Genomic DNA, 26,854 nt, shown 5'->3' on the forward strand with positions numbered 1-26,854 from the left:
CCTCTGCAGAGGCTGCTCCCCTCCGGGTGAAATTCCAGCTCCACTCAGCAGCAGCTCATTGGCTGAGCATTACACTACCTGGAGCCAAACTGACAGGACATTGGTTTGAAGGAGACAGCTCTGGGTCCAAGCTAAAAGAAGAGAGGAGGGGGTCTGTGCTCAGCAAAGAGCGAAATTTAAATAAACTGTCCAGAGTCCAGACCAAGAGTGTAAGAAAAGAGTTCACAAAATGTAATTAAGCAAGGCTAATAGTCGTGGAGTAGTGTAAAACAAAACAGGTCAAGAACACCCTGCACCCTCAGAGTCAGAACCAAATATGGAGGAACAGAAATCCATTTTTATTCACTATAAATCTGGAAAAAAACAACTTCCAGAAAGCTGCAAAAATGCAGAAATACTGAGTTGTTTTAAATCAAGGATAAAACCCCACTTGGTAAAAGCTGCAGTTGATTAGTAGCAGTTGCTTTTCTCAGTGTCGGTTATTGTGTTATGTTTTTATCATGTGAAACACTTTGTGAAATGTGCTATACAAATAAACTTGACTTTACTTGAGTTGTTTAGTGCAAAGTCATAGGTCAACCTTTTTTCTTAGCCATGATATTACACACTGGGAAGTCGGCCTCAGGAGAGATATATCATAACAGCTGAAATGGATCCACACCCAACAGGATGATCCACAGGACTAAAGGAGAATAAAGGAATTACCATTGGCATTAAGGCGTATACCTGTTTCATCAGAAGGAATTTCTGTCTGATGAAAGGACAGCAGCAAAATAACATTCTTGATCCAGTAGTTTTACAAATTGAGTCCAAATCCTTTATAGTACCTCTTACCTACTATAGACACAAGCTGACGTACAGTGGATTTATAATCACTTGGGTCTGTGGCTCTAAGAAAACCCATAACTACTTCTAGGTAGATTTTCTGCCAATAACTTGGAGTCATGTTTCAAAGAAATATATTTGAATAACTGAAGCCTTAAGTACTAAAGTGCACTCATCTTCCAGACAGTTATACATTTTTAAATGAATTTGGTTTGACGATCATTTGCTCTCAATTGATTGCCTTGTCTCTTGTGGTTTCTTGCAAATATGCATTAAAAAAATTGTGCTCTGAAAATAAAGCTGTAATACATTTGTACTAAATAGAGAGGGGAAAAAAAAAGCCTATAATACAATATCCATTTTTGTTCGGATCAAGCTTTCTCTACACTGCCTAAAAATACATCTAGAATAATGGTTCATTGTAAAAAGAAAATTAAAAAAAAAAGGAAAGCTACAGTTTAGAATTTCTTCGGGGAAAACCCAGCAGAATAACAGGTAGTGCTTGTAATTCTTTCTTCAAAAGTTTAAACAGGAAACGTCAAAGTTCAGTGTTGTTTGTACTCCCACTCATTCCTCAATGCCTTAAATTTTCCCAGTGTCTTCCAGCAGATGGGCTGGCCCTCTATTTTACCATCCACCCTTTCCCAGATCCTATAAATAACAGCTGTTGCAGAGGGCAGAACAATGCTGCGGAGGGCTAGTCATTCATACATTCTTGGCATCGGTCCGAGCCGTCTCCTCCCTCCACCTGACTCACGTCCCTTCACGTTTACTGTATGTAAGCACACTGACGCGCACACTCGCTCGCACACAATCACGTATATCCACGTTCCAATCAGACTAGTGTTGTTAGAGCTAATCTGAAGCCCTCAAAGTACACGTGACTAACAAAAACTGCTAAGACTTCAGTGTTTGACTTTTTACGCCAAAAGCCATTGTGAACTCAACAAAACAAGAGTCACCACAGAATCTTGTTCACTTTTTCAAAGCAGCTTTTTGTCTTATTTTCAGCACACACAAATTAGGCACTTAGTTAAATTAGCAACTTCTCTAATATTAAACATCCATAAATTTGTAGGTGTGGGTTGTAAGCGTGGGACAACAAAGTAATTATCCTGCCTTCAGTTGTTTTTACAGATATTTCAAACATGACTTACAAGAAATTTGACTTTGTAATTTGACACCTCAGCAGATGCATAGTTCCACCAGGACTTTGTTAATTGCTGCTGTTAATGGTCTGGTTGAGCTGTCAGCTTAAAGACTGCAGCTCCAAGGAGGAGCTTTGTGTAAATAGGCAGTGCTTTGTGGGAACAAATGTTTAGGCAGCCCTGAGTGGCTGCCACGGGAGATTCAAAGATTTCTCAAATATGTATGAAACAATCACAAGGAATGTATCTGATATATGGATAACACATCTCCTTTAATGTTCCTAAATTAATCAGTAATCTCAAAATTCAGGATAAATTATTGCATAATTTTGTAACCAAGCTAAAGTATACTATTTACAGATTTAACTGAGCTAAAAAAAAATAAAAAATACACAAAGAAGCCTAAATAGAAGCCATATATGCATTTTACTCTACAAATTATTAGAGCGAAAGGGAAATAATTTATGATTCAGGAATGGACTTTTAACATATTAGACTTTAAGAGTCTCTTCAAAGTTTGAAGGACAATATAACAAATAACTATTTTCTTGAGGACTATGTATAGGCCTTAGGAAAAGAGGTCTTATGGCCTAGAGTCTAATCGTTTTTGTTTTTTTTCTTTGTTCTGAGATGTTAAAAATAAAAAAAGGGGTGGAACAATTTGGATATATTAATTGGGTCTATCAGACAGACAATCATTACTCTAAGATCCCTTTCATGAAATAACACATCAATAAATACTTTATAATAACTAATCATGTATCATTTTAAAGCTCCCCAGAGGTTAAAATTAACTGAGTAAGAAGATTCATATCACCTTAACAAAAAAATTGCTTCTGTTGGTTCAGATTTTTTTTTTTCACAGCTGAAGCTTTAATATAAACAGAGGGTACAATAATACAGGACAAGGTACATTCTTCATACTCTTGATACTTTGAGATACCATCTGCCGTAATAAGAGTTTATTTTTGACAAGGCCTTAAAGTCTGATAACATTGAAGTGACCAGGAGAAAAGCAGATAACATAGGTGAAAGGCCAAATCTGAGGAAAAATGTGCATTATAAAGGCTGGAGTGACGCAGTGAAATTGAATTCCCTACAAACGTTTTACCATCGAGAAATGTTCTCTTTTAAGACTTGGTACCCATTTAGTGTATTTTAATCAATAATAATCCATCAATTCTTGCCTGACTGAAATGTGGGTACAAAGATTGAAAAGCCTCTGCATAACAATATATGCACAGACTTTGCACACAACCAAAAAGGCACACCCAGGTGGCTTTTTCAGCTGGTTCACACGTTATCTTGTGTTTTAAAACACAGCACGACACATTAGATTTACATTTCCCATAACACTGTTCAGCTGAGCTTTCAGTATTTACATACTTGTTGTGGTTTTCCACATCTCTGCTCAGCTGGAAGTGAAGACTTTGTCACAGTTTGTTTGAATAACACATCCAGTGTTAAAACTGTCACTCTGTTTGTCGATAGTTCTTCTCTCCTAGCAGGCAGAACAGAAGAGGCAGCAAATAATTCTGCTACTAGGATTTTTTTTTTTTTAATTTTTCCTGTTGGATTTTAGATGGTTTCAAGTGAGGAAGTGTTCACAATTGATGATTACTTTACTTTGGACTCCTGCCAGACAAAAAGGTCGGAGAATGAGAAGGCTGAGGTAAATCATGGTTGACTCTTAAATCTTTCCAGTCTCATTTTCAGCTTTCATCTTTGTTTCAGCTCCTGTTGATTTTAGGAAGTGAGAGAAAGTCATCTTCCCATCTGCAGCTTTGATTTAAAATGTGCAACTGAAGAAAATATTTAAAGCATTCATTATTTCAGTCAAAAAAAAGAAACACCTATTAATTAAAATATTAGTATAATTGTGTAACTCAATATTTATTTATTTATTTATTTTGCCAGTTTTATTCAAACCTATGTCACACCTCACATATTACTCATGTCTTAAAAAAAATGTTCAGAAAATCTTTGCAGCCATAACACAACATTTGGTTTTCATTCAGTCAGTTAGAGCCCATAATTGATGTGGTTGCATTACATCATAGCCATTGCAGTGTCTCATCCTGTGCCCACTCAGATGATCCAATAATAATCATAGAAACAGGATGAGCAAACAACACAACTTCTGCTTCTCTGCTGCAGAAAAACACAGTGGCAACAATTGCTTTCTCCATATCTACAACGGTGTTGAATGGTTTGGTGGATAAGAAACAGTGACATAGTACTACCGACTCAAAGCAACAATGTAGTTTATGTAGTGTGGCTCTTCCTGTCTGGATTTTTGGAAGTCTTTTTTGAAAGGATCTACATTTCCTTCCACGTGTCTTCAGTGGATATGTATTTATTTATTTGAATCATCTTTTTCAAAAACTTAAAGATTTAGAACCTTAAAGTGTTTTATGTGGTAAAGGCACACAAATGTAAAATGTAAAACGTAAATTTCTAAAAAATTTCCATTGTAATATTATGATGCTGGAATTAAAGATACGTTTATTGCAAGATTACTTGGTGCCACTAGGTGTGACGGGTCTGGTCCAGTTGTCTTTGGACTGCACAGAACAGAAAAACAAGCACATCAGGGGCCGCCTGCTCCAGATCCTACACATAACAAAAATAAAGTCGATCCCTGTTACTTTATTGTCATAAATTAAATTAAATATTCACATAATGGGATAAAAATATATATTATGATGATGATGATGATGGTAACACAAATAAACTTATGAAATCTTTAATACTGGAGTGACTGATGAAAAATTACCAGCATGTTTACGAAAGTGGATGGGCTGAGGACCACAAAACAATTTAACATAATAATACCACAGAGGAAGAAATAAAGAGGAGGGGCTCCCCATCTTAAAGCTGCAGGCTCACAATAATCGGAGTGGTGTGTACAATGCTTACTGTCAGGTAGAGGAACTGTCTGAGTAAAGGAAATCATTTGGTGTAATTATAACAAAGTAGAATACAACCTTTTTACGTGTGGTTGAGCAGAATTTCTGATCACAATTTAGCAAAAACGTATAGTAATGATCTACATGATGACAAAAGTATTTAATTACTCAGCTTTCTAATAACTAGTGTTACAACATTGCTTAGAAATATGTAAAAAAAATGCATTAAAATAGAAAACTTAGTCACTGGTGGTTTTTGCAAGCTTATTTGGGAGAACTTCTCTCGTCTCCATCAATGGATCGTGATCTCCTGCATTTCATCTAAAACAGTCCCACACAGACATAATAGTGTTCCTTTTATCAACAGTAAACCATGGATACTAATAGAAACATATAGCTCAATGAGCAACTGACAAAGAAATTGTATTTTCTTTTTTATCCATCACTTTTTAATTGTTGTAGTCCTGGGTAACTCTCCATATTGCCCATATTAAAAACTTCACAGCAGGACTGTCTGGGCACCAATGTGGCTGAATGTCTGGTAATGCCCCTGGTACATCCACAACATTCAGTCAATATACAGCCATCCATTGTTGCTATGCCTATGCCTCAAGTCAACACTTTAACAGCGGTCGAAAACGCACTCAGGATTTTTTGGACAGTTCTGTATTTTTCCGAAAAGAGCAGAGCTGAAGATGCTCCACAGCGCCCCTAGCGCAGGGTTAGTGCTACAGACAGACTGAGGGAGGAGAGCAGAGACAGGAGGTAGGGGAGCAGACGCTCAGCATCCGCTGCGGGTGAATGTCCCCGTCAGTCCTCCGCTGCCGGAGTTAGGAGAACCTTCTCCGCCCGCTACAACCCACAAAACTCTGCGGCCCAAGCATGCGAGGTGACGGAGATTTTTATGCCGGCGGTTCACTAGTGCCTTCGGAAAGCTCTCATGTTTCTGCGCGGTGTCGACGAGGTAGCAATGTTTAGCCGCGGAGCAGCGACGGAGCCCCGCGGAGTTTGGATCTGCGCTCCCCAAGCTTGTCAGATGAAAGCCTTACAATTTGTTGACTTAACGAGACGCGGCGCCAAGTAGAAACCCTCGGATGTAGCCTCCACGGGTGGAAGACAAAAACGAAACCCTGAAGCTGAAGGTGTCTTTCTCCGGTGAACATCCTCCACCTTTCCTCCTCCCCCGGCGAGAGTCTCGGGGAGTCCTAGGCGGCGGGGATGCAGGTGAAGAAGCACCGGGACCCGGGGAGCAGCAGTGGCGGCGACATGCTGGAAAGCGACGCTCTCCGCAAAAACTCATCATGCTTCTCCAACATCAAGATTTTCCTCATATCGGAGTGCGCTCTCATGTTGGCACAGGGCACAGTGGGAGCGTACCTGGTGAGTACCGCACAGCAGGGCAGCCAGGAGTCTGTCCTGTTACTGTACAGTACAGTGAAAGGCTGCAGCTGCAGATTTCCTGCTCCACTCTGGGCTTTTCTGAAGGGTTGCAGTGACAGAACCCAGAAACCGGCCGCAGGACAGAGGTTTGGCTTCTGGTTCTTGTCACGTGGGTAAAGTAAAACAAAACAAAAAAATAATAATTTACAGTACTGATATTAGGCTAATTAGTTCAGAACAAAAACACCAATTGGCTTAATTGACCAAAAATGTCATTCAAGGTCAAGACCCCAATCCTCCTTGTTCCTTCTTCCAATCTTCCACACGTGCTAACTCTTTCGTTTTCACATTTACTCACACTGATTACAGATAAACGTATTGTCCTGTCTCTCTCTGCATGATGCCAATTGAATTAAAATGTCAAGAAAAAGACAAAAGAAACACAAAGGCATGTGGAAAGTTCGTATTTTTTGGAATTGGTGGAAGAAAAACTCCCTAAAATGCTCCACATTATTGATCAAAGCATCTCAGATGAGATTCGCAGCCTCAGGCAGCCGCTGTGAACGTTTAGGCTCAACATTAGCAATGTTTATTCTCTGAGGAAAGGCAGCGATGTCTCTGGTTGCTACTAATTAATACACCCAAACCCAAAATGCCTCAGCCATATTTGGACTGGAACGTCTTATCTTCTCTGTAAGTGGACCTGCTGAGCATCTTGGATCTTGAGGATGGTGGTGACACACTGTGATAACTCTGACAGCAAGAAGGAGAGCGAATCCTCCTTTGCTTCTCAGATGGAGCAGGACTGGCGGCTGTTTTTTTTTTTTTTTTTTTATGGCACATTAGTTCTGGACACCTGTTCAAACAGTGAATAGACTGTAAAACTATAGCAGACAGTGAGATATGCAGTCACCTCATTGGATAAACACAAGTGCTTTTAATTTTCATGAAGTCTCCTTTCCATGTACAGGATATTGGGTACCTGGCAAGATGTCAAGCTGAAAAGCTGGTGTTGACTTAAATGTTCAACCATGGCATCTCTGATTGGATCATTGTGCTTAGAGTAAGAGAGTTTGCTGGCACCAGAGAGGGAAAGTTCAACGTTTATGGCTCCTTGCCTTCCTGTGAGCTCCTAAAGACAACCAGCATCGTCCTAAGTATCCCGATATAGCAGCTTGAGTGCGACAGTGAAACAAAACAGACAAAAAGCAAAGAGTTAGACTGCTGTTTTTGAGCTTTTTTATATAAAAAAAAATAAATAATTGAAAGTAAGCTAGCAACCGACTCCTGTTAATTTAGATTGCAAGTAGTGAATCCTTTTGAGTTAGTAAACAAATTGTGTTGGCCAAACCAATGATAACACATATTACAAGTATCTGACACCATTAATACCGTTTCATTCCTGATCACCTCTACACCAAAGCATATCATTTCATTCTGCGCACGGCCACTTCATCTTTGTCAATTCCTCTTTTTTTTTTTTGCAGGTGTTTTCTTAAAATATTGAAGTAAGTGGTATAAGAGAGTACCGACATTTGAATGTATACTTTATTTTTAATTATTTATTCTAAAAAGTAAGCGTTGCATTTAACCTTATTTCCATTAATTTTTGTTCTGGTGCTTGTTTGGACCAATTGACAAAGTAGATCCAGAATAACTCAAAACTACCCCGTCTTAGGTGATAATAATTTTATCATTATTAAAATAACCAATGTTTCTTACATTAGATTGAGTAAATGATAGAAAATTACTTTAATTTGTATGTACTGAGATATATAATTTCTCCACGGCATGGTTGTTATTTAACATCTAATTACTGACCCTTTCGCACCTGAAGAAGTTGTGTGCAAAACAACTTGAACTACAGATCCATAATGGTGACGAGGACAAAAGATGTGCAGTCATGAAGATGACTGTCCTCATATTGGTGAAAATAGTGCAGTACAGTCTGTAACGAACCTCATGTTCACTGACTAACTTTGTTTTGAGTTTAGTAAAAAAAAAAAAAAAAAAAATCTGATAAAGGTTAGGGAAATACTATTTTCGGACGGACTTATAATTACTACCTTTATCAAGAAATCAGCAGCACATTTAGTCTTTTTCAGTCAAAGTTTCGGACATTTATTTGCTGAATTAACGCAAAGATTCCACAGAAAAACTTCTTAGAAAGCACTCAGAATTTGCACGTCCGCTCGCTTGAAAACATATAATTAATATCAAGTCAGTAAAAGAAAAAAAAACTTTATCAGTGCATGTATGAATAAGTCATTTTGATTTTATGCATTATCAATTTCAATTATTGAGTGAGAAAAGCTCGGGTGCATTAAAAATGTTTGCAGCAATATGAGAGCATCTTATCTTCAATCAATTACAGGCAGAAATGTATATAGTCGACTAAAGTATAATTAGAAATGAGGACATTTTAAACGGATGTAGATAATGGACATTAGCCAACACTAAAAAGTGTTGTTGAATAGAACATTAAAATTCATATAAACTGACTGGGGATGTTGAGGAACTCATCTGTACAGTCTAACAAGAGCTTATCGGTACATTCAACATTTTACATAGATTTAAGACAAGATCTGAGCTTAAACATTTGTGATAATTCATTTTGCATTTTTATAAAACTAAACTAAAACAGAAACAACACCGCACTTCTCAACAAAACTTTTGCTTCAATGAGAAATATTGTCTTCTTTTTTTTTTTTTTTTTAACGACATGAAGATCTTGTAACACCCACAGTGTTTACGCCTAACTTTGATTAAAATAAAATTTCTGATCTCGGTTCATTTAGTTAAATGCAGTTTCTTTATAATACTTAAAAGTACTATGCGGTGCTAAATTCTCTCTATGACTCATGTCCAGACGTAGCTGCTGAGAATCTCTGGTGTGTTGGGCGTAGCTGCACCTCTGTGACGACAGTCAGATCTGACACTTAAGAGCTCAAGTTGGAAAGCCAAACTAACACCTGGACCTCAACTGTTATGTCCACAGTGACGTGTCACACCGAGGCAGCCTTCAACCCACTGAGCGCTGAAAGGGGATGTGGAAGCCATTCACTGTCTAACAAAACCGTGTTTATCATTTCCAGCTATCCACTACTCTGCCATTGTCAGCTTATTTGTTATGTTAGTTTGTATTGGGTATATTGGATAATCATGTCGATTGGTTCTCTAGGCTAGGGAGTAAATATTTAGGTTTGAGATAATGAGGACATAAATAAAAAAAATAAAAAATACAACACCACACCTCAGTAATCTATTACTGCGACTAGCCTCTGGCCTTTTTTTTTTATTATTAGTTCAGCTGTTAACAGAGTTCTTGACAACAGGTAATAATAACAAAGCTGTAAATGTAAAAAAAAAAAAAAAAAAAAAAAAAAACCTAAATGGACAATTGGTTGTACTTATGAGTTCAGTCAAAATTATTTTTTATATGTAAACAACACTATTTGTGTTTTATTTTTTCGAGCGTATTCAAAGGATTATTGTTCTTTTTACTTGTGTGCTCGTGCTAACGAATGCTCATAACTAATTCTTAACCTGATTGTTCTCTGCCGTTGGAGTAAAGGAAACCAACAGTCAGTAAGTTCCACCTCATAAAACAGAGAGGAAATTATTCTAAATAGTCTCAGCTCCAGTTAAACACAGCTGCTCAACCATTGCAAATAGCATCATTTTAGCATCTCTGCCTTAGAGCTAAAACATAATGCCATACAGGGGATGTCAGCTGCAGGAGGCCTTGTTTTCTTTATGTATATTAAACCCATTCCGGTTAATTCTGAAAAAAAAAAAAAACGTCTCTAAAGGGAAAGTGCCTTGTTTTTCGGATGAGACATGCTGCTCAGTGTTACAAAGTTTACTTGTTGCTGTGCAGCAGATTAAACATTTCCACTGTAATCTGCGCAAAACATGGCTGGGACCACTGACGGAATGGTTTCCATTTGCTTACTTTTTCCTGTATAACTTCATGGTGGTTTAACTCCTCCTGGAAACCTGCCTATTGAGGTCAGAGCTGAAGAGACGAACATGTTGAACCTATCGTACTCGGAACGGGTTTTCCTGCATAGCTAGACTCGCATTTACTCAGATCTTCCATAGCAACTACGGCTCTAATTGGATTTTTTATGTTTTTTTTCTTTCCAAACGTGGGATGAGACACGACGGGAGGAGCCAGTCCTGCTTGTTCTGTTTACTTTAATTTATGACAAATAGCCACCCAAGGGGCCAAAGTTTTCCATTCCCTAAATTCAGTGGAAGACTCTGGACGCTCCCTACAGTCATTCTCTGTTTGCTTTGAACTTCTGGGAGGGGCATGCTGCACTTAGACTGAGAGCAGCTGCAACACTGACCTGTATGCATCACTTGTTACACCTGCATATCAAAGAAGAAAAAATATTTTTAACTCCTATTAAAATAAAAAAACAAGCCTTACTGAATTATTTGTGGTAGTCGTATCACCTGCCGATCTTTTCTGCCTTCAGTAGTGGGCCAGCTGTCATGCTTCTGCAGTTTTAAATCTTTGCTTTGTTTACCTAAGACCCTCGGCCTGTATCATTATGTAACAAGACAAACAGCCTTCACATTCCAAAGGACTTAGTTAAAACGTTTACTGTTATTTTTAGATGCTGTCTGTTGCCTATATAAGTAGCTGAAATGCTCAGCTGGACACAGAACTACTAATGTAAGAGTTTATTTCACAGTGTTCTTCAGACAAGAATTTGGCATTTAACGTGAAACAGAACCCCTGTTTTTTTTTTAGATGTAGTGTTTGATCCGTTTCCAATAAGGCTTGATATGAAGCATAATAAGATACTGAATTTTAAGTCAACTGTATAGGGATGTCAAGTGGTGTAGCGGTCGAACAGTTACTCCATGTTCTCGATGTGGCGGTCCTTTGTTCGATTCCTGACTTTGAGATCTTTGTTGCATTTCTTCTACTCTGCCCATTTGCTCTCTGGTAACTGTCAATAAAGGCCACAAGTGCCAAAAAACATTTTTTAAATTGATATATGATCCAAGATCAACTGTGTTTTTTTGTTTTTTGTTTTTTTTTTTTGCTTGCTTTTTTGTTTTTGTTTTTGTTTTTCACTTCCAGATGAAAAATTATGTTAAAATGAAAAATGACAGGGTTGTGATTTCTTGCTGTTATCATTCACAAAAAAAAATTTTTTTTTAGTCTGCTTGTTAGATTTCCAGGAAATATACCAAAATGTTTTGCTGTTGAGTTTTGTGGGAAAGTAAAAAAAAAAGTAATGAACGTAACGGAACTAGTCAGTATCTGTCACATCTCCTGATGCTGAAGTAGCACTCCACTGCTGATTGCCGTTTTAGATCATAGCTGCACCAGAAATATGTTACTCAGATAAACATGTTGTGAGTCGACATAAATAATCTGTCCTGTTATCTTTGGAACAAACACTAAACAGGAATGGACGAAGGGGACAGTTGACTTTGCGCCCCATTAGCTGACATAACTGTACTGTGCTCCTAACTGGAGGTCTTTCATCTATTTCATCCAATACATTTGTTTACAATCCCTTCATTCCGTCTCAGCCTAGTTACATTTATAAACACAAAAAGCAGATTTTTGGGATGTACCTTAAAGATCAACTCTGCTATGAGAAGCCCCATGCTGTTTATTATATTTGCATGGATCAATAAAAAATATCTGTTAAAATAGGAATGATGTCTCTAAACATTAGGATGCCATATAAAAATAATTTCTCAGTTAAACACCTGTGCAGTATTCTTCTTGTCTCACATTATAACTTAAAAATGACTACGTACCACTCTGGATGTCGGCTGCTCAGTCAGCTACTCGGTTAGCTCACTCTAACTGGTTTCTGGCTTTCTGATTAGTAGTGGAGTATTTGTAGGCGCTGGTCATTTTGTCATCTGAGTGAAGCAGTGAAAGAAAAAGTTGATTGAAAAATACCAAACAAATGTATCATGTACAGATTTATGTATCATAGCCATATATTGTATGTTCTGATATAGGTGAAGAGAAGTGAGGTTTAAATGCTGAGTTAGATCTCTCCTTTGAGTTTACAGAAACACTGGTGTTAAAAAGTTCAATCAAATGTAAAGATAGGTTAGCATTAGAGCTGTAATCAAAGCCAGGATTAGCTTCTTGCTGCTTTGTTAAATGTTAAAGAAGTAAAAGTGGAATTCCCCTAAATTTTCAACATTTAAAAACATGCTGGGATGGCTTTACTGACACTGTTGCAAACAACAAATCTGCTGTTTTTTTTCTTTTTTTTTTTTTCTTCTTCCTGTTCCTGATAAGTTTCTACTTGGTTTTAAACTGGGGTGTGGATGACAGCTGGTGAAAGACAGGAACTGGTGGTGAAAGTAAATGAGTAGAACAGAGGTCCAACCTCTTTATTAGAATAAATTTGATTCCCTGTCCTCAGATTTGTCGTTTTGTCTTTCAGGTGAGTGTGCTGACCACCCTGGAACGACGGTTCAACCTGCAAAGCGCCGACGTTGGAGTGATAGCCAGCAGCTTCGAAATCGGCAATTTGGCACTGATTCTGTTCGTAAGCTATTTTGGGGCCAAAGCACACCGGCCCCGTCTGATTGGCTGCGGGGGCATAGTGATGGCCTTGGGAGCTCTCCTCTCAGCTCTTCCTGAATTCTTGACAAATCAGTATGAGATAGAGAAAATTCACAGGACCAACTTGGGTCGGGATGTTTGTTCCAATACTAACTCTAGTGAGTCTCAAGATGAGATTCTCTGCTCCAACAAAGCCAACACCAACATGATGTACCTGCTGCTCATCGGGGCTCAGGTCCTGCTGGGGATTGGGGCCACTCCGGTGCAGCCCCTTGGAGTTTCCTACATCGATGATCACGTGAAGAAGAAAGATTCCTCACTCTATATAGGTGAGAAACTGTTTCATCCTACTAAAAGAACCACAGAGATTCAAAGTCTTTTTGCCATTTCAAAATATATAATCTGGTTCAGGTAAACTAACGTGCCGAAAAACAGCATAATTATCACTGCAAAAGTTAAAAATAGCAATCCGGAATTTCTCAAACAGCCACTGTGGCTGTTTGGTCACCGCTGTCAGACGCAATTTCTGCACAGTTTCAGTCAAGCAGGGACACCTGCAAGCTCTTCCTTTGTGGCAAGTCTGGGCCTGTTGATACTTGTGCCAGGTGAGCATTTCTCTGAGCTTTTAATCTCCATTACAGCCATTTAAGAGGCGAGGAGGCAAAAAAAAAGGGGGGTGGGGGAGCTACTTTGTCCGATCCTCTCTTAAAGGGAAGATGCTGCCGATGTCAATTTTCAAGGTGCTTTTCAAAGTGCTTCCTGTGCAACATTCAGATTATACAATGCTGGGTTTTTTAATACTTTTGTGGTTATGTAGGTATTTTTCAATATTGGTATCATCAAGGCACTTTGACTACTTTGCCCAGTGCACAAGGAATAGAACCACAAACTAAAAAAACTATCTTACTGGAATACCTGTGAAACTGAAGGGTTTAGATATGAATTATTGTCTATATACAGTATATATATGTATATATATAAATCTGACAGTTTCCAGATGTATCTAGATCCTTTAACTCTTACACCCCTAGATAAAATACAATACAGTCCATTGTAAACCATCACAAGTTCCCCTTGTCAGATTCAAACGTAGATATTCTGGGAAGGTCTCTTAAGGTTTTTGTAGACAACACAGTGTTATAAAGATCAAGGAACGCAAGTGCAGAAAAGGTTTGAAAGTTTTGAACATTGCAGTCAGCACTGGTCATGATATCATTCCAACCTAACAAAACTACAAACCTACCAAGACGTGACCATGAGCCTGTGCTGATAGACAGAGAAGTGACAGAGGAGTAACTCTAGAGGAACTAAAGAGATCCACACCAACTGTTCCCCTGCACATACACTCAGAGCCACAGTGGAATGGCTTAGGTTGAAGCATATTCATATGCTTGAATGGCCCAGTCAAACTCCTGACTTTAATCTAATAAAAGAAAATTGATGAGACTTGAAAACTGCTGTTCAAAGATCAGATCCAATCAATTAGGAATACATTTGTTGTATTTTCCTTTTCTTTCACTCCACAAAAATGAACTTACTTTTGTGTTCTGTCACATCAGTCCCTCTGAAATACATCGAAGTTTGTGTTTTTGCAAGGCACCATATTACGATTGCTACATCCATCATAAGTCCTTGTAAATGTTTTTCGTTAAACCACACAACCCTAGAATGTTGATGTTCTGATAGTGCCAATGATTTACTGTCCAGACTGTCGCGTCCACCTGTGATGGAGTAGGTGTGTGTGAACAGTGCGGGATGTTTGCTATCGGTGTCGAGCAGAGACAATGAGCGCTGGCACACACCCTTCCTGATCCGTTCTACAGCTGCCTTTTGTCACCCAGATGCAGATGTCACCTGTAAACAATGGCAGATCTGTACTCTGTTATCTAAAGCCTGGAGCAGATTAACCTAATTGCCCGTCTTTGTGTTTGTTTTGGGGGGTTTTTTGTACCAAATATGAGGTGTTTTTCTAGAGCAACGAGTCCACATTCGAATTCACACCGATCCTTCAAAAAGCACAGCGGAAGGCTTTGACTTTTTTTGTACCGCGGTTTTGTGGCTTAACAGTTTTATGTTTGGATGTGGGCTGTAGGTGATTAAAGTTTGGCAGGCATAAGTGGGGAGAGATTTGGGTCTGGCTCCTCTGATAAGCTGCAGGGAGAGTTGGAGGGGGAAAAAACAAGCGGTGAACTGTGAGGAACAATGTGGTATTGAGTCTTGCTCAGCTGATCGTCCTAATCCTTCTGCTGCAGGCCTGTCATGTGCCTCCGACTGCATGAATGGTGCAGATTGTCTGAACTTATGAGAGATTCTCTTTCATATGCAATTGATGTGTTCTGATTGTTGAACTTTTGTCAGGGCTAAATATTTACATATTTCTTGCAAATTTTGCTTTGGGCTTGGCTTCATTTTTCATGTGACACACAGCCAGGCGGCAAAAAGTCATCCCAACCTACGACCTATAAGAGTTTGTGTTGGAAATGTGGTCAGAAAATGTCTAGCGGTCTGGAAAAGCTGTCAAACAGAAATTATAGACATTAACACCTTTCAAGCCGAACACTTCACCCTAAACTACATCTGTTACAAAAGTAGTAGACAGCATGAGTAATTTCCTCTGTTATCATTGAACATTTGCATCAACATGCTTTGGCCCACGTAGATTTCTCCACTTCGCCATATGCTATCCAAAAAAAATGGGCATTTCTTAAAACTGCATCTCATCTCACTTTCAGTGCTTCCATTTCAAAGAGGTTGATGCTTCTAGCTTCTAATAACTATATGTCCAAAATATGTGAAAGAAATAAGTACAACACAACCACAAGTTTCCTGAGAGTAAAAGTTTTAAACAGCAGTTTAAAACACCATACTGGTTGCTATGACGATTTGGCCCACAATTAGACGGAAGTTCAAAGGAAAGCTTTCTTAACGTCAAAGGTTGGAGATCTGACAAATCAGCACAGAGAATTAAAAACCCTGTGTTGCCAGTTTAGTCTATCTGTAATTCACCACAAGGGAGAATGGTTACTTTGTGACAGAAAGTGTATTTAAAAAAAACAACTACATTTTCATCTAAAATGATCACGTTTCTGCACCAGTTCTGACCAGCATTGCTACTCTGATGTGCACAGGCAATCACCAGCATTTAATTATTTTCCTATTATCACAAGAACGTTTCAAAGAATGAAACACAAGGGAGTTAAAGTCAAACAAACTGTCAGCATTTGTTTAGACAAACAAAGCCTTTGGTTAGACTCTTGTATTCTATATGCAAACTTTAAAATCAAAGTCCTTCCTTTACGTTTTAAAGGAATGTTCCCAAGATCACCGTAGTAGTACAAAGCTTTAAGAATACCAAAACGAAAGATACAAAGTTCTGTCATGTTATTATATGAAAAATAGATTAATTTTGCATGTAAACACATGGTACACTTTGTCAGCATTTGTCACATTTACAAGTTTTTAAAAAGTACCTTGTTGAAGATTTAGTGGACTCGGGTGTATTGGTATCAAAACAGAAACACTTGTTCATTCGTTTTTCAAGTTTCACATCATTTTTTCTCTTAATAATGAAGTTAGAAATATCACTATTACCTCTGATTGGTGATGTACAACCCCGAATGTAACGGTGGGATGCTTTTTATCTGCTGGCCATATTTACCAAACTAATTGTATTCTAAGCTAAATGTCCAGGAGAATCGTTGGTGGCTAATTGCTGTAAGTGTGCATTGGCGGTGGTTGGGGAGAGATCAGATCAGAGAATAGCAAAGCAGTCTGGCGAAGAGCCATAATTACAGAGCGGGCCAGGAATGCCAACCAGCCAGCCACGAGGTGGGTCGGAGTGGGTTGAGGCGCACATGCATACCACACAGGCTTGTGAAAAACAACTCCTCCCGAGGCCTTGGCTGCCTGTTTTTACTGCATATTCTTTAGCGAGCATGTCTCACACACTCCAGCGAGATCTGCTGTGGCTCCTCACGGGAACCTCATTATGCTTACTGTCATTGCTTGAGTGGATTTTGGACCTTCTGTTCTAGAAGTGGTACGTTTTCTTCTTTGAGGGAACCTCTGCCCTGTTGCACTTTAAAAGCAGGAGCCCACCTTCAGCGTTGTTTGGGTTTGCCTCCCACTTTTAGATGCTGACACTAAATCGCAGGATAAAAGGAAATAAATATTATTGGACATGTTGCGTCAACAGGATCTCTCTCCACTGGCCCTGCTAAGTGACCTATTACTACCCTCAGCTAATTCTGGCTCTTCCCACCAGACCCCCTGACTACATAAATACACAAGCCAGGACACACATCCCAGGTTTTAGAGCTGCACACACTGTATTGCAGAGCACAGACCTCACCCAGCTGCCTCTCTTGGTTTTAAAAGCTTTTAAAACAGCTTGGGATTCCCTCATCAAACTGTAATGTAAAGTATGGAGTGCCTGCAGCTTCAGACGTGTATGACATAAATCTATTAACACAATTTGAGGACCTCTTATGTAAAATCTCACACGTTTTGTACACGTGAAAGCTTTTTGTGTGTGTGTGCATAATCGATGTAGCGTACAGAAGTGGTTAGAGGGCATATGTTTCAGTTTTCTCAACTTGTTTCTCCTCATGGAGAAAAAAATAAGAATGGGTGGTAACCCATTAAACAACCTTACATATGCTGACAAATATTATTTGGTGCAAATTTTAAATATTCAGCATGAAAATAGCCATAATGTTGTTACATAATGTGATTTTGAGCATCTTCATTCTGCATAGTCTCTGTTTACTTCTCTCCTACACACTGTGCTCTCATGAATTCAGCAAAACTACCCAAAAAGCTTCCATGATTTGCATATATATATCCCTCTGCTGTCAGGTACAATAATGAAATACGGGCTTAAAGCATGCTGTCAAGTATTCAAAGTCATCAAGTCATCCTGAGAATTGTAGGAAAAAAAAAAACAGCTTAGCCTTAGTTTCTAAGACTTGTGTGTTAGGATAAGTGGCAGCTGATATGACCTGGACAATGCTTGCAAAGAAAAAAAGCTTTATTGTTTGAATCATGTTAGTCAAAGTACAAAAAGGTCCATTCACCCGGTGGTTTGGCCAAACGCCTTGAACTTTTTTGCATATTCTTGCTACATCTCAATGGACTTCATTTGGATTTTATGAAATAGACTAACACAAACCACTCCAGCAGTGAAACAGGGAGGTGACATTGTCACAGTTACAAAATAATTTTCTACATTCATAAGTAGACACATTTATAAGTTTCATTGAATCCATCAAGAGTGTGCAAGGGCGGTCCTAGCCTGTTCGACGCCCTGGGCGAACAACATTCAAGGCGGCCCCCACCAGTCAAAGTCGTGACATAATTCCATGTGAGAATCTGAATCAAGATTTGAAAACTGATTCACACATATTCTCTCCATCCGATCTGTCTGAACTTGAGCTATTTTGCAAAGAAGAATGAAGAAACAACTTTAGTCTCTAATGTGATAAGCTGGCAGAGAAATAATTAAAAACACCAGGCTTCGAGGGCCGGTCTCCTGCAACTTTTAGATGTCTTTGCTTCAACATACCTGAATCAAATGATGGAAGTTTTTTTTGCTTAACTCCAGAGAACTGGCTGCATAGACTTTGATTCAAGCGTGTTAGAGCAGGAACATCTAAAGCTTGCAGGACACCAGCCTTTGAGGATTCAATTTAAAGACTCCTGGTATAAATTATTCCTTGGAGGAAAAGTTGGTCCAAACATGTACTGTGTTGCTTTCAGGCCAAATGAATTAGCTGCTGTCTCTCATTACTGAGAAAAGATACAGAAGGACGGGGAAACTATGTTGAACTGGTAAAACAGCATGACAGAAAACACCCGCTAGACAAGTATTTCCTGGATTTACAGATCAAACTGTTGACAGACTGAGAGAAAATTCTATGCGATTAAGCCTGGAAAGCTTCAGCCTATATTAACCGATGATAATGATATAGATTTGCACTGAATTATTTGAAAACACAGTTTATATTCAGTTCTCATCCACATTATGTAACGCATGTGTCATAAATTCACCCAAACGTTCCTTGCCTTATCCCTGAAGGGCGCTTGGCATATTGCAGCAATTTAGATAAATCTGAAATCTTTATCTGTGAAGTCACCATCCGAGCTTTGGTCCTTAAATTTTAAAAGTTAGCTTTTTTTTTTCTCACACACCTCTGCTAACTGACATGTCTTCATTAACTTCTAAACACATTTTCTCTCCAATTCAGCTGTCAGTCAAATGACTAAAGCAGTTCGCCCACTTATGGGCTGCTAAGCTGCAGGAGTGTTTTCAGTGCCAAACCATCTACTTTATTTAATAAGTGCATAATGACATGGTTTATATAAAAACACACAGCCTTTATAGTTTTTGACAAACAATATAATAAGTAAGCAATTATGATTATAGCCCCCTTGCCAGGAAAAGACAACACTACGCAACAAGACGGCAGCAGCGAACAAATTTCCTCAAGCACTGGGGAACTGAACAATAATGGCAGGCTTCAGCTTTTTAAGACCTTATCACCTTTCACTGAAAGCAGTGTCAGAGAATTTACTGAGCAAATTCTCTGATGCGTTTCTCCATTTCTTGTTGCTCTTATCTCTGCAGCCTCAGGTTTGTCGGGAAAACCGACGCCGTCCTTGAGAGTCTTGTCAACATTCCTGCTGAAGCTCTCTGACTCCAAGCGAATGCTGCAGCAGGCCCTTAATATAAGCTACTTAAACTCGAGGCATGTTAATGTCATCTTGAAGGATTAGATCCTAAATGGGTTTTTCCGGTCCCGCCATAAGCTACATGCTGAGTTTGCCTAGCAACGGTAGTATGGGTTATCTTAAGATGATAAATGGGAATGCAGCAAATGCTCATCAAACACCCGCAGCTCTTGTGCATTGCTGTAAAGCACAGTACAGTGTGAGCTTGGTGTTTCCACCGCAGCCCTGCTGTTCTGCAAGCTGAGTGACCCAAAGGTGCTCGCGGGGAGCTGCAGGCCTGGATTGAGAGGGTAGCCTCACTCGCTCAGCTTGGTTACATTTTCCGGAAGATGTCTTAAGTGTGAGAAGGCAGGGAATATCAGCTTGTTAGAGAAAATGTTGTCATAGAGGGGGGAACAATGCTGGTACGTACTCAAGACAGTGAGGTCATCTACACAATTCGGAGTCTTCTCATATGGTGAACAACTGGTGAAAGATTAATTAAATCTAAACACAAGGAAGTGGAATGTTGAGATCATTGTCTTATCAGTATTACTTATAAATGGAAAATTATGGTTTTGTTTGTTGTTTTTTAGCTGAGGATGTGTCAGATACATTTTAGTAGTCTGTATATTGTATAAATACAAATAAGCTGTTTGTTTTGTGTTGATATTGTGGCTCTAAATAAGTTTCGTATAGCTAGACCAAAGACAAAAATGGCAGTAAGGGTTGTAAAGGCTGCTGATCCCTGTGCTAATTTGAGAAAAGTCAATAGCGTCCAGCAGTGTTTTGCTCCTGAAATTTTTTGCCGATCTGCATACTCAAGCTTTGCTTGTCCATATAATGCATTTTTTTTGTTTGTTTGTTTTTAAGCCTTTCCAATTCTGAGGTGGAAAATGCTCCTTTTTATGTTTGCATACATTTAAGTTTTCATTCATTTTAAACAGTGCTTTAAAACGTTTGTGTGAAATTATCCAGTTCAGGTTGAATCAGTCTTAGTGTTTTCTATTTTCAGCTATGATCAAATGCAGTCAATAGTACGTGAAATAGTCCTTTCGTTCAAAGACAATAGGAACATGTCACTCTGTCACAGTTGGTTTTGTCTGCTGCTGCTGCTGCTGCAGACCCAGAATGCTACCACCCAAACAAATTAGCATTGGTAGGACTTCTTCGGTTCTTTTGTGGTCGAATGTTGTCAGTAGGCGTGGGGCATATGGTCATGTGAGATAAAATATATTACAACACTGTAATCAAGCAGCCGGCTTTCATTGATGATTCAGATCATTGTGCTGTGTTTTAGTCTAAGTAGCTGCTTGCTACACTGAGCCTGCTTATTTAGTGTGACAAGTCTTTGATCCTTAGTTGGATCATCAGGACACTGAGAAAGTGTGTGAGCGCTAAATGGGTCAAACCCCTGTATGATCTGGATCATCACAGATGACAATTATGACACCCTCTGGTCATATCATCACAGCCTATTAAACTAGATGTGAAAGCTTCTGGCCTTTGCCAAGATTGTTAATAATCAGTTTTCCATCTGCTACTATCAGTGCAGGCTGAAAAGACTGAAAGATGTTGTGTTTAGCTTCCTTTTCTTTTTTTTTTTTTTGGCCCAAGCATGCCTTTGACTCCTTTTAGTCTTTATTGTGAATTCATGTAGCCTGTGCAAACCTTACTGTGGTGCCAGACAGTCTACTTGAATCAATCTGGGTCAGGCTCTGTCACTGCTGATTAAAAAGGGGATTTTTTTTTTTTTATGTCATCCATTGAAGGAGGAGCCCGGGGATAAGGGTGGGAGGAAACAAATCATAAACCCAGTAGCATCAGGAAACTGTAACCACAGAAACAGACTGTTATTTGGCTGTTGCAACTGTCAAGGATACGTCCATCACTCTGCTTTTCAGATCTTCACTGTTTAAAACAAACAAGGACTTATCTAATGTGCTTGTGACCTTCCATGGATGCAACTGCTCATTAAAAATAGCCCTTGATCTTAGCAAGTGAACATGTAAGCAGTATTTATACATCCACCGCCAAGCCCCGGGCCTAATTGATTGGATGGTCTCTAAGAGCTTTGTGGACCTCTTGGATTACTGGCAGCATGGTCAGTACTTAACCCCCATATCAGTAATAGTATTGTGTTCAACATAGCTGTAGCTTATTAAATGGACTCTGATCAGTAGGTGATATCAGACAGCCTGTTATTTGGCTGTTGGAACTGTCAAGGATATCTACTACGTTTGTTATTTGTAACAAACAAAATATGTTCTTTTTTTTTCTCCATTGAAAAATAACAAACATATTTTATGTTTTCCAATATATAATTAAATGTTCTCTACTTGTTGAGTGTCTGCTTACAATTGTGACAATTCAGTTCCGATTTTGAAATTGAATTGAATTGAATTGACCATGTGGAGTTGGGTAATATTAAAAATATATATATTTACAATGGAATAGTATTTTGATGATCCTGCAACCTTAGCTTGACTGATTGTTAATCGCATTAATTTGGTGACATTTTGCTTAATTGGAGAATAATTCCTTCCTCTTTTAATATAATGTGAATATATTCAATGTGAATTTATATTTTTTCTTCTTTTGTTATAATAATTGTTTTCTCACAAAATATATGTGATAATCATAATTTCCTGCAAACAACTGACCAAAATAGATGAGTAAATTCCTTGGTGTTCACCTGGACAACAGACTGGACTAAAGTTGCTACAGTAAAATTTGTAATTGTAACTTCAACTGTGAAAAAAATTCAAGTAGAAAGTGTACTTTTGCAAGGCACCTCCAGCTATTGCTCTAAACCCACTAGCTATAGGTTTGTTTGTTTTGTTTTTTTTTGTTTTTTTCCCTTCAAAAACACCTATTTTCTGCTCTTCAGCACCGATTCCATTTAAAATCCATCTCCTCGGCATGTGGCACAGTTTTTGCAGCATTATATTTGAGCCAGACATGTTGGTGTACAATCAGTTGCACTTTATGAGCCCACTTCTCTCGTTTTCCTGGGAAAAGAGGGGAAAAACAGGCTGCTGGCATCTCTGTCCTGATAATTAGGCCAAACCACCTGCAGAGGAAGCTGTTACCAGCTGCTGTCAAACAGTCTCAAACCTCTTCCTGCTCTCCATCTTCAATGGAGCAGCTGCAGCTCTCCACCAGTGTAATGTTCTGATGCTTTAGCCTCTGCCTCCATCCCACCAACACAGCCACCCAACAATTGAGGCTGTGTAGAGGCTCCATACCACTTCCAGCATCTGAAGATGGTTACAAACAGCTCACTGTGTGGCCGGCCCTTGCTCTGCCGCTTTAACTTTCTCTTACTGACCCTCCATCACTGTCCCCTTCTGTTGCTTTCTGTTTCTTTTCCTCATTTGGCCCGGCGTTCACGCGGCTGGCTGTCTGGCCAAGACCTCGGAGCATCCAGTATCACAGTTTGGAAACATGCCCAGCCTTAGCGTGTAATCTTATGACTCAGGGAAGTCATCAGCATTGTTATGACTGGAGTCGATGCTTGCACCACATATCAGTTAAAAATCTCTTGATGACCACCTTGCAAGTGAAGCGAAGACTTGTAGCGATGATTTGAGCTGTACTTATATCTGCAAGTAATGTCTGGTTAAAATGACAGTTGTTGCATTAATTATGAGTTTGTGTTGTGATTCAGGCAACGAAAACTATTCGACTTTGGTCAGTGGAATCTAACGCTGGATCCGTTTAGGTTATTGAGGACTCTGAGCAGTTCCTAGACTAATTTTATGTCACAAAGCTAATTGGAATTAGAGATTAGGGTACTCCATGTCAGATTAAAGGGCCCGATTGGCATTGACCTTCAAGGTGAGAGGAGAAAGCGATTACAAACATGAGATTCGACTCATTCTTGTCATTTTGAGCTGCAACAGGTGTTCACCGCATTGGATAAAAACTCCAGGACTCACTTCATTCTGCACTGTTTTAACAGAACACAAAACCTCCGTCTACAGATGACTGCCTCAGTTTTGTGGTTTAAGTTTTGTTGTTGTTTTAAGTCACAAAACAGAAGCATAGCAATGTTGAAAGCATTTTGAAGCCATACAAGTGTTAAAATAAATCTTAATAATTTTTCAAGTAATAGTTTTTACTCAAATTCCTTTTTTATATGTAAGTAATTTTATAATTTTGAGAACGAAAAATTAGGATATATACAGACTCGGTAAGAAAGTGTGCCCCAACCAGACTTCCTTTCCCTTAAAATATCTACTATCTCTATAGTCCACTTCATAAATGTTTTGGGGCCAGATGTTGATTTTTAGATTACAAAATCATTTATATCTGTGAAAGGCCCTTTGTTTGTCTTTTTCCATCCCACCACAGGGTGTTTTGGCAAAAATCATTTTTTCTCTTCATTGTCATCTAAAGGACTTAGACAGTAATAGTCTAGACTGTCGCAGCCAATGAATTATAAACTAGGACAAAGATCTGCTAGGCACAGAGGATTGCTTTTGTTTTGTTTGTTTATTTTTTGCTTCTTAGAGCTACTTCATCGTTTCCTTAGATGGACTGCAAGGCTTTTGTGACATAAATATCATCATGTGTACCAATCCTTGTGGATCGTTTGGACAAACTGAACGTGCAGATTACGTAGGACTGCAACTTCTGAACAAAAGCATGACGCATACAAAGTTAAACACTATCAGCAATATGAGAATGTCTTGTCTTAGTTCTAAAGCTGCAGAACTTTATATAATTTCCAAAATTGTTATTTTTAGGTTCTATTTTAGCCCCTTATTTTTCTTGGGCTTAGCAAATGCATTGTGTTTTCAAATCTTTTGTGTAGTTGTTGCGTAATAATAGTGAGGCCAAAAACTTCAGAAATAGTGTTTAAAGTGTCTTTCTATATTTCCAACCATATGTTCATCATCGAACCATCTGATCATTCATTCATTCATTCATTCATTCATTCATTCATTCATTCATTTTTTGTTCATCATCCATCCATTCTCTTCCCTACACTCTGAAAATTAAACAAGCACCATTCATTCCTCTGAGTTAGTTGACTGGCTAATTAACCAACTAACACCCGCATGTTAAACTATAAATGGGTATTTCACAATGCAAAGTATGTAAAGCGTGGATGCTGGAAGTCCTGGGCTGTCCTTTGGATCCTTAAAGTTGGAGAGTGGTTGTAAAAAAAAAATAAAATAAAATAGAGAAGCAGATATTTGTTTAATTTTGAGTTTCACAAAAGATTGCAGAAGAATATTGACTGTTGAAACAAAAATCAGGCTCATATTTCAAAATGGTCCACCAGCAGGATTCTTATTGGTTCCCATCAGGAGCCTGCCGGCTGCAAGGTGTTGCTAAAATGCGCTAATGACATAATCTTGATTGTCCTTAAATTGAGACAAAGTTCAGTCTACCATCAGGTTGTTTAGGAAAAAAGGCTTGCTAAAAGCCTGCGCATAAGCCAAGTCCATGACGGACTTTGTTCTGCAGTAACCTCACTGCTCATCCTCAGAGGGTCAAAAGGCTAATAGCATTAAACATGTCCTCAGGCTGCAGTTTTTATTCAGCAACCATATGGCATCAGTGAAACTGTTTCAACCCTTATCTGCTGTGGTTGAGATGGGAATGTCAAACAGTTTTTTTTTACTGTCTGATTATGTCTTCCTGTGTGCCAATGGCCAGTTTGAAATTTTAGATGATTTGTCGTAAGCGGAAGTTAATGTCGGATGATCCTGACGTAATGGCATTTGAATGTGAGTTGAGAGCCGGCGATAAGCTTTGGCATGTTATATAGGTCATGACTGTGTGCACTCAACAGGGTTACCACAGGATACGGCAAACCTGTGTACCTCTTTTTGTATTTTTTGTTATTTGGGATATTCCAATCTCATAATCAATTAAAGCCTCATTTTTAAAAACTCATTTAAGGAACTTATTTGAAAATTTTACTGCAAAGATACCAGTATAAATACCTTTACAGTTATGGTGGGGCTTAAAGTTTGCAGGATACAAAGAAGCTCTTGTGTGTTTTTAAAATATCCAGATGGTGAAGATTTTATTTTTTTTTTATGAGAGATTTTAACCTTGATTCTTTCTTAAAGCCTCTAAGGTGGGTCGAGGCTTTGCTTTCCTTGGTGAAAGCTGCTGTCTAATTCTGTTAGCTCTGAAATTTGGGAGACTTAATCTCTTCTGTACTTCATCGAAAAAGACCTTGCCTTAGAAAAGAAAAGGGTACAACTTTTACCTGCTCATGTTCTGACAGCATGAGTTTACAGGCTGGATGTCCCGTTCTGATTTGCTTAAATTAATTATTTTTGATCAGCCTTTTTTGTCGATTTAGATGGATGCTTGGTCTCATTGTGATCTTTAAAAATATTTTCTGTCTTCATCTTGAAGTTCCTGTAGATTTTATCTAGATTTAGGTTTTATCTGAGCCTATTTTTTTGTCGGGAAAAATCTAAAACTTCTGTTCTAGAAAACCCACTCTGTTCTCGAGATATAACCGGTGTTCTTGCATTCTTCTAAACTATATACTGTTATCTAGCAGATGCAAATTTGCTAATCTCAGGAGGATTTGTTGATATCAAATCAAAATGTGCTTCAGAAATGCTTGGTGTATATGCTTGTGCAATTAGACACAATTTAATAAACAACAAACAGAACATACATTACATTAACTATGGGAAACAAGTTTTAAAATAATTTATCACTGTCTTATTTTCTAACATCAAAAAAAACCCCGTTACATTAACATGGGAGTGAACACTTTTGAAAGCCACTCTATATGAAAAAGGGACTTTTTACTCAGTTTAGTCTGTACTGCCACATATCCTGTCGGGTAGTTTCATGTTTCCTGTCGTTCAGTGGTAGTGGCTCTTGGTGTTAAATAAAAGTATCTTGTGTTGTCAAAACATCTTTGCGGCTCCTAAATAGTTTTAGAGAAATGTGAGATCAGAATGTTTTCATTCCCGTCGCTGTGAATAAGGGGACAGTAACTTTGAGTCTAGATGGTTAGATGGAAAACAATAGACGTGTCTGAAACGTCTTCCTGAGGTGGATCAAAACCACTTTTGATCTTTTGCAAAATACGGTGTATTTCAAGACTATTGTAATATCTATTTATATAATTTAGAGAGAGTAGGTATTTCTATTATTATGTTTGAGAGACAATAAAATGAATGCAGGTAAGATGGGGAAATTGTGAACTAGTTTCTATGTATAATAAAGTCCACATTCATTTTCTCACATACATCCTGCAAAATAAGGATTATACAATTACGATCTTTATGTAGTCTTTCCATTTCTGCCCCTCATCAAGTTAAAGAAATAATACC

General features: G+C 38.5%; 1 protein-coding gene across 1 annotated transcript in view; it reads left to right on the plus strand.

Moving 5' to 3' along the window:
* The first annotated feature begins 5,639 nt into the window (after positions 1-5,639).
* The window catches only part of slco3a1a (solute carrier organic anion transporter family member 3A1a), a 36,182-nt gene continuing 14,967 nt past the window's right edge, over positions 5,640-26,854 (plus strand). Inside the window, exons 1-2 of the mRNA XM_015008146.2 lie at positions 5,640-6,262; positions 12,703-13,153. Coding sequence (XP_014863632.1) covers positions 6,101-6,262; positions 12,703-13,153 — 613 coding nt within the window. The 5' untranslated portion in view covers positions 5,640-6,100. The remainder of the gene's footprint in view (positions 6,263-12,702; positions 13,154-26,854) is intronic.

This window comes from Poecilia mexicana, unplaced genomic scaffold, assembly GCF_051168715.1.
Source record: "Poecilia mexicana isolate PSO_F unplaced genomic scaffold, ASM5116871v1 scaffold_6, whole genome shotgun sequence".
Taxonomy (NCBI): domain Eukaryota; kingdom Metazoa; phylum Chordata; class Actinopteri; order Cyprinodontiformes; family Poeciliidae; genus Poecilia; species Poecilia mexicana.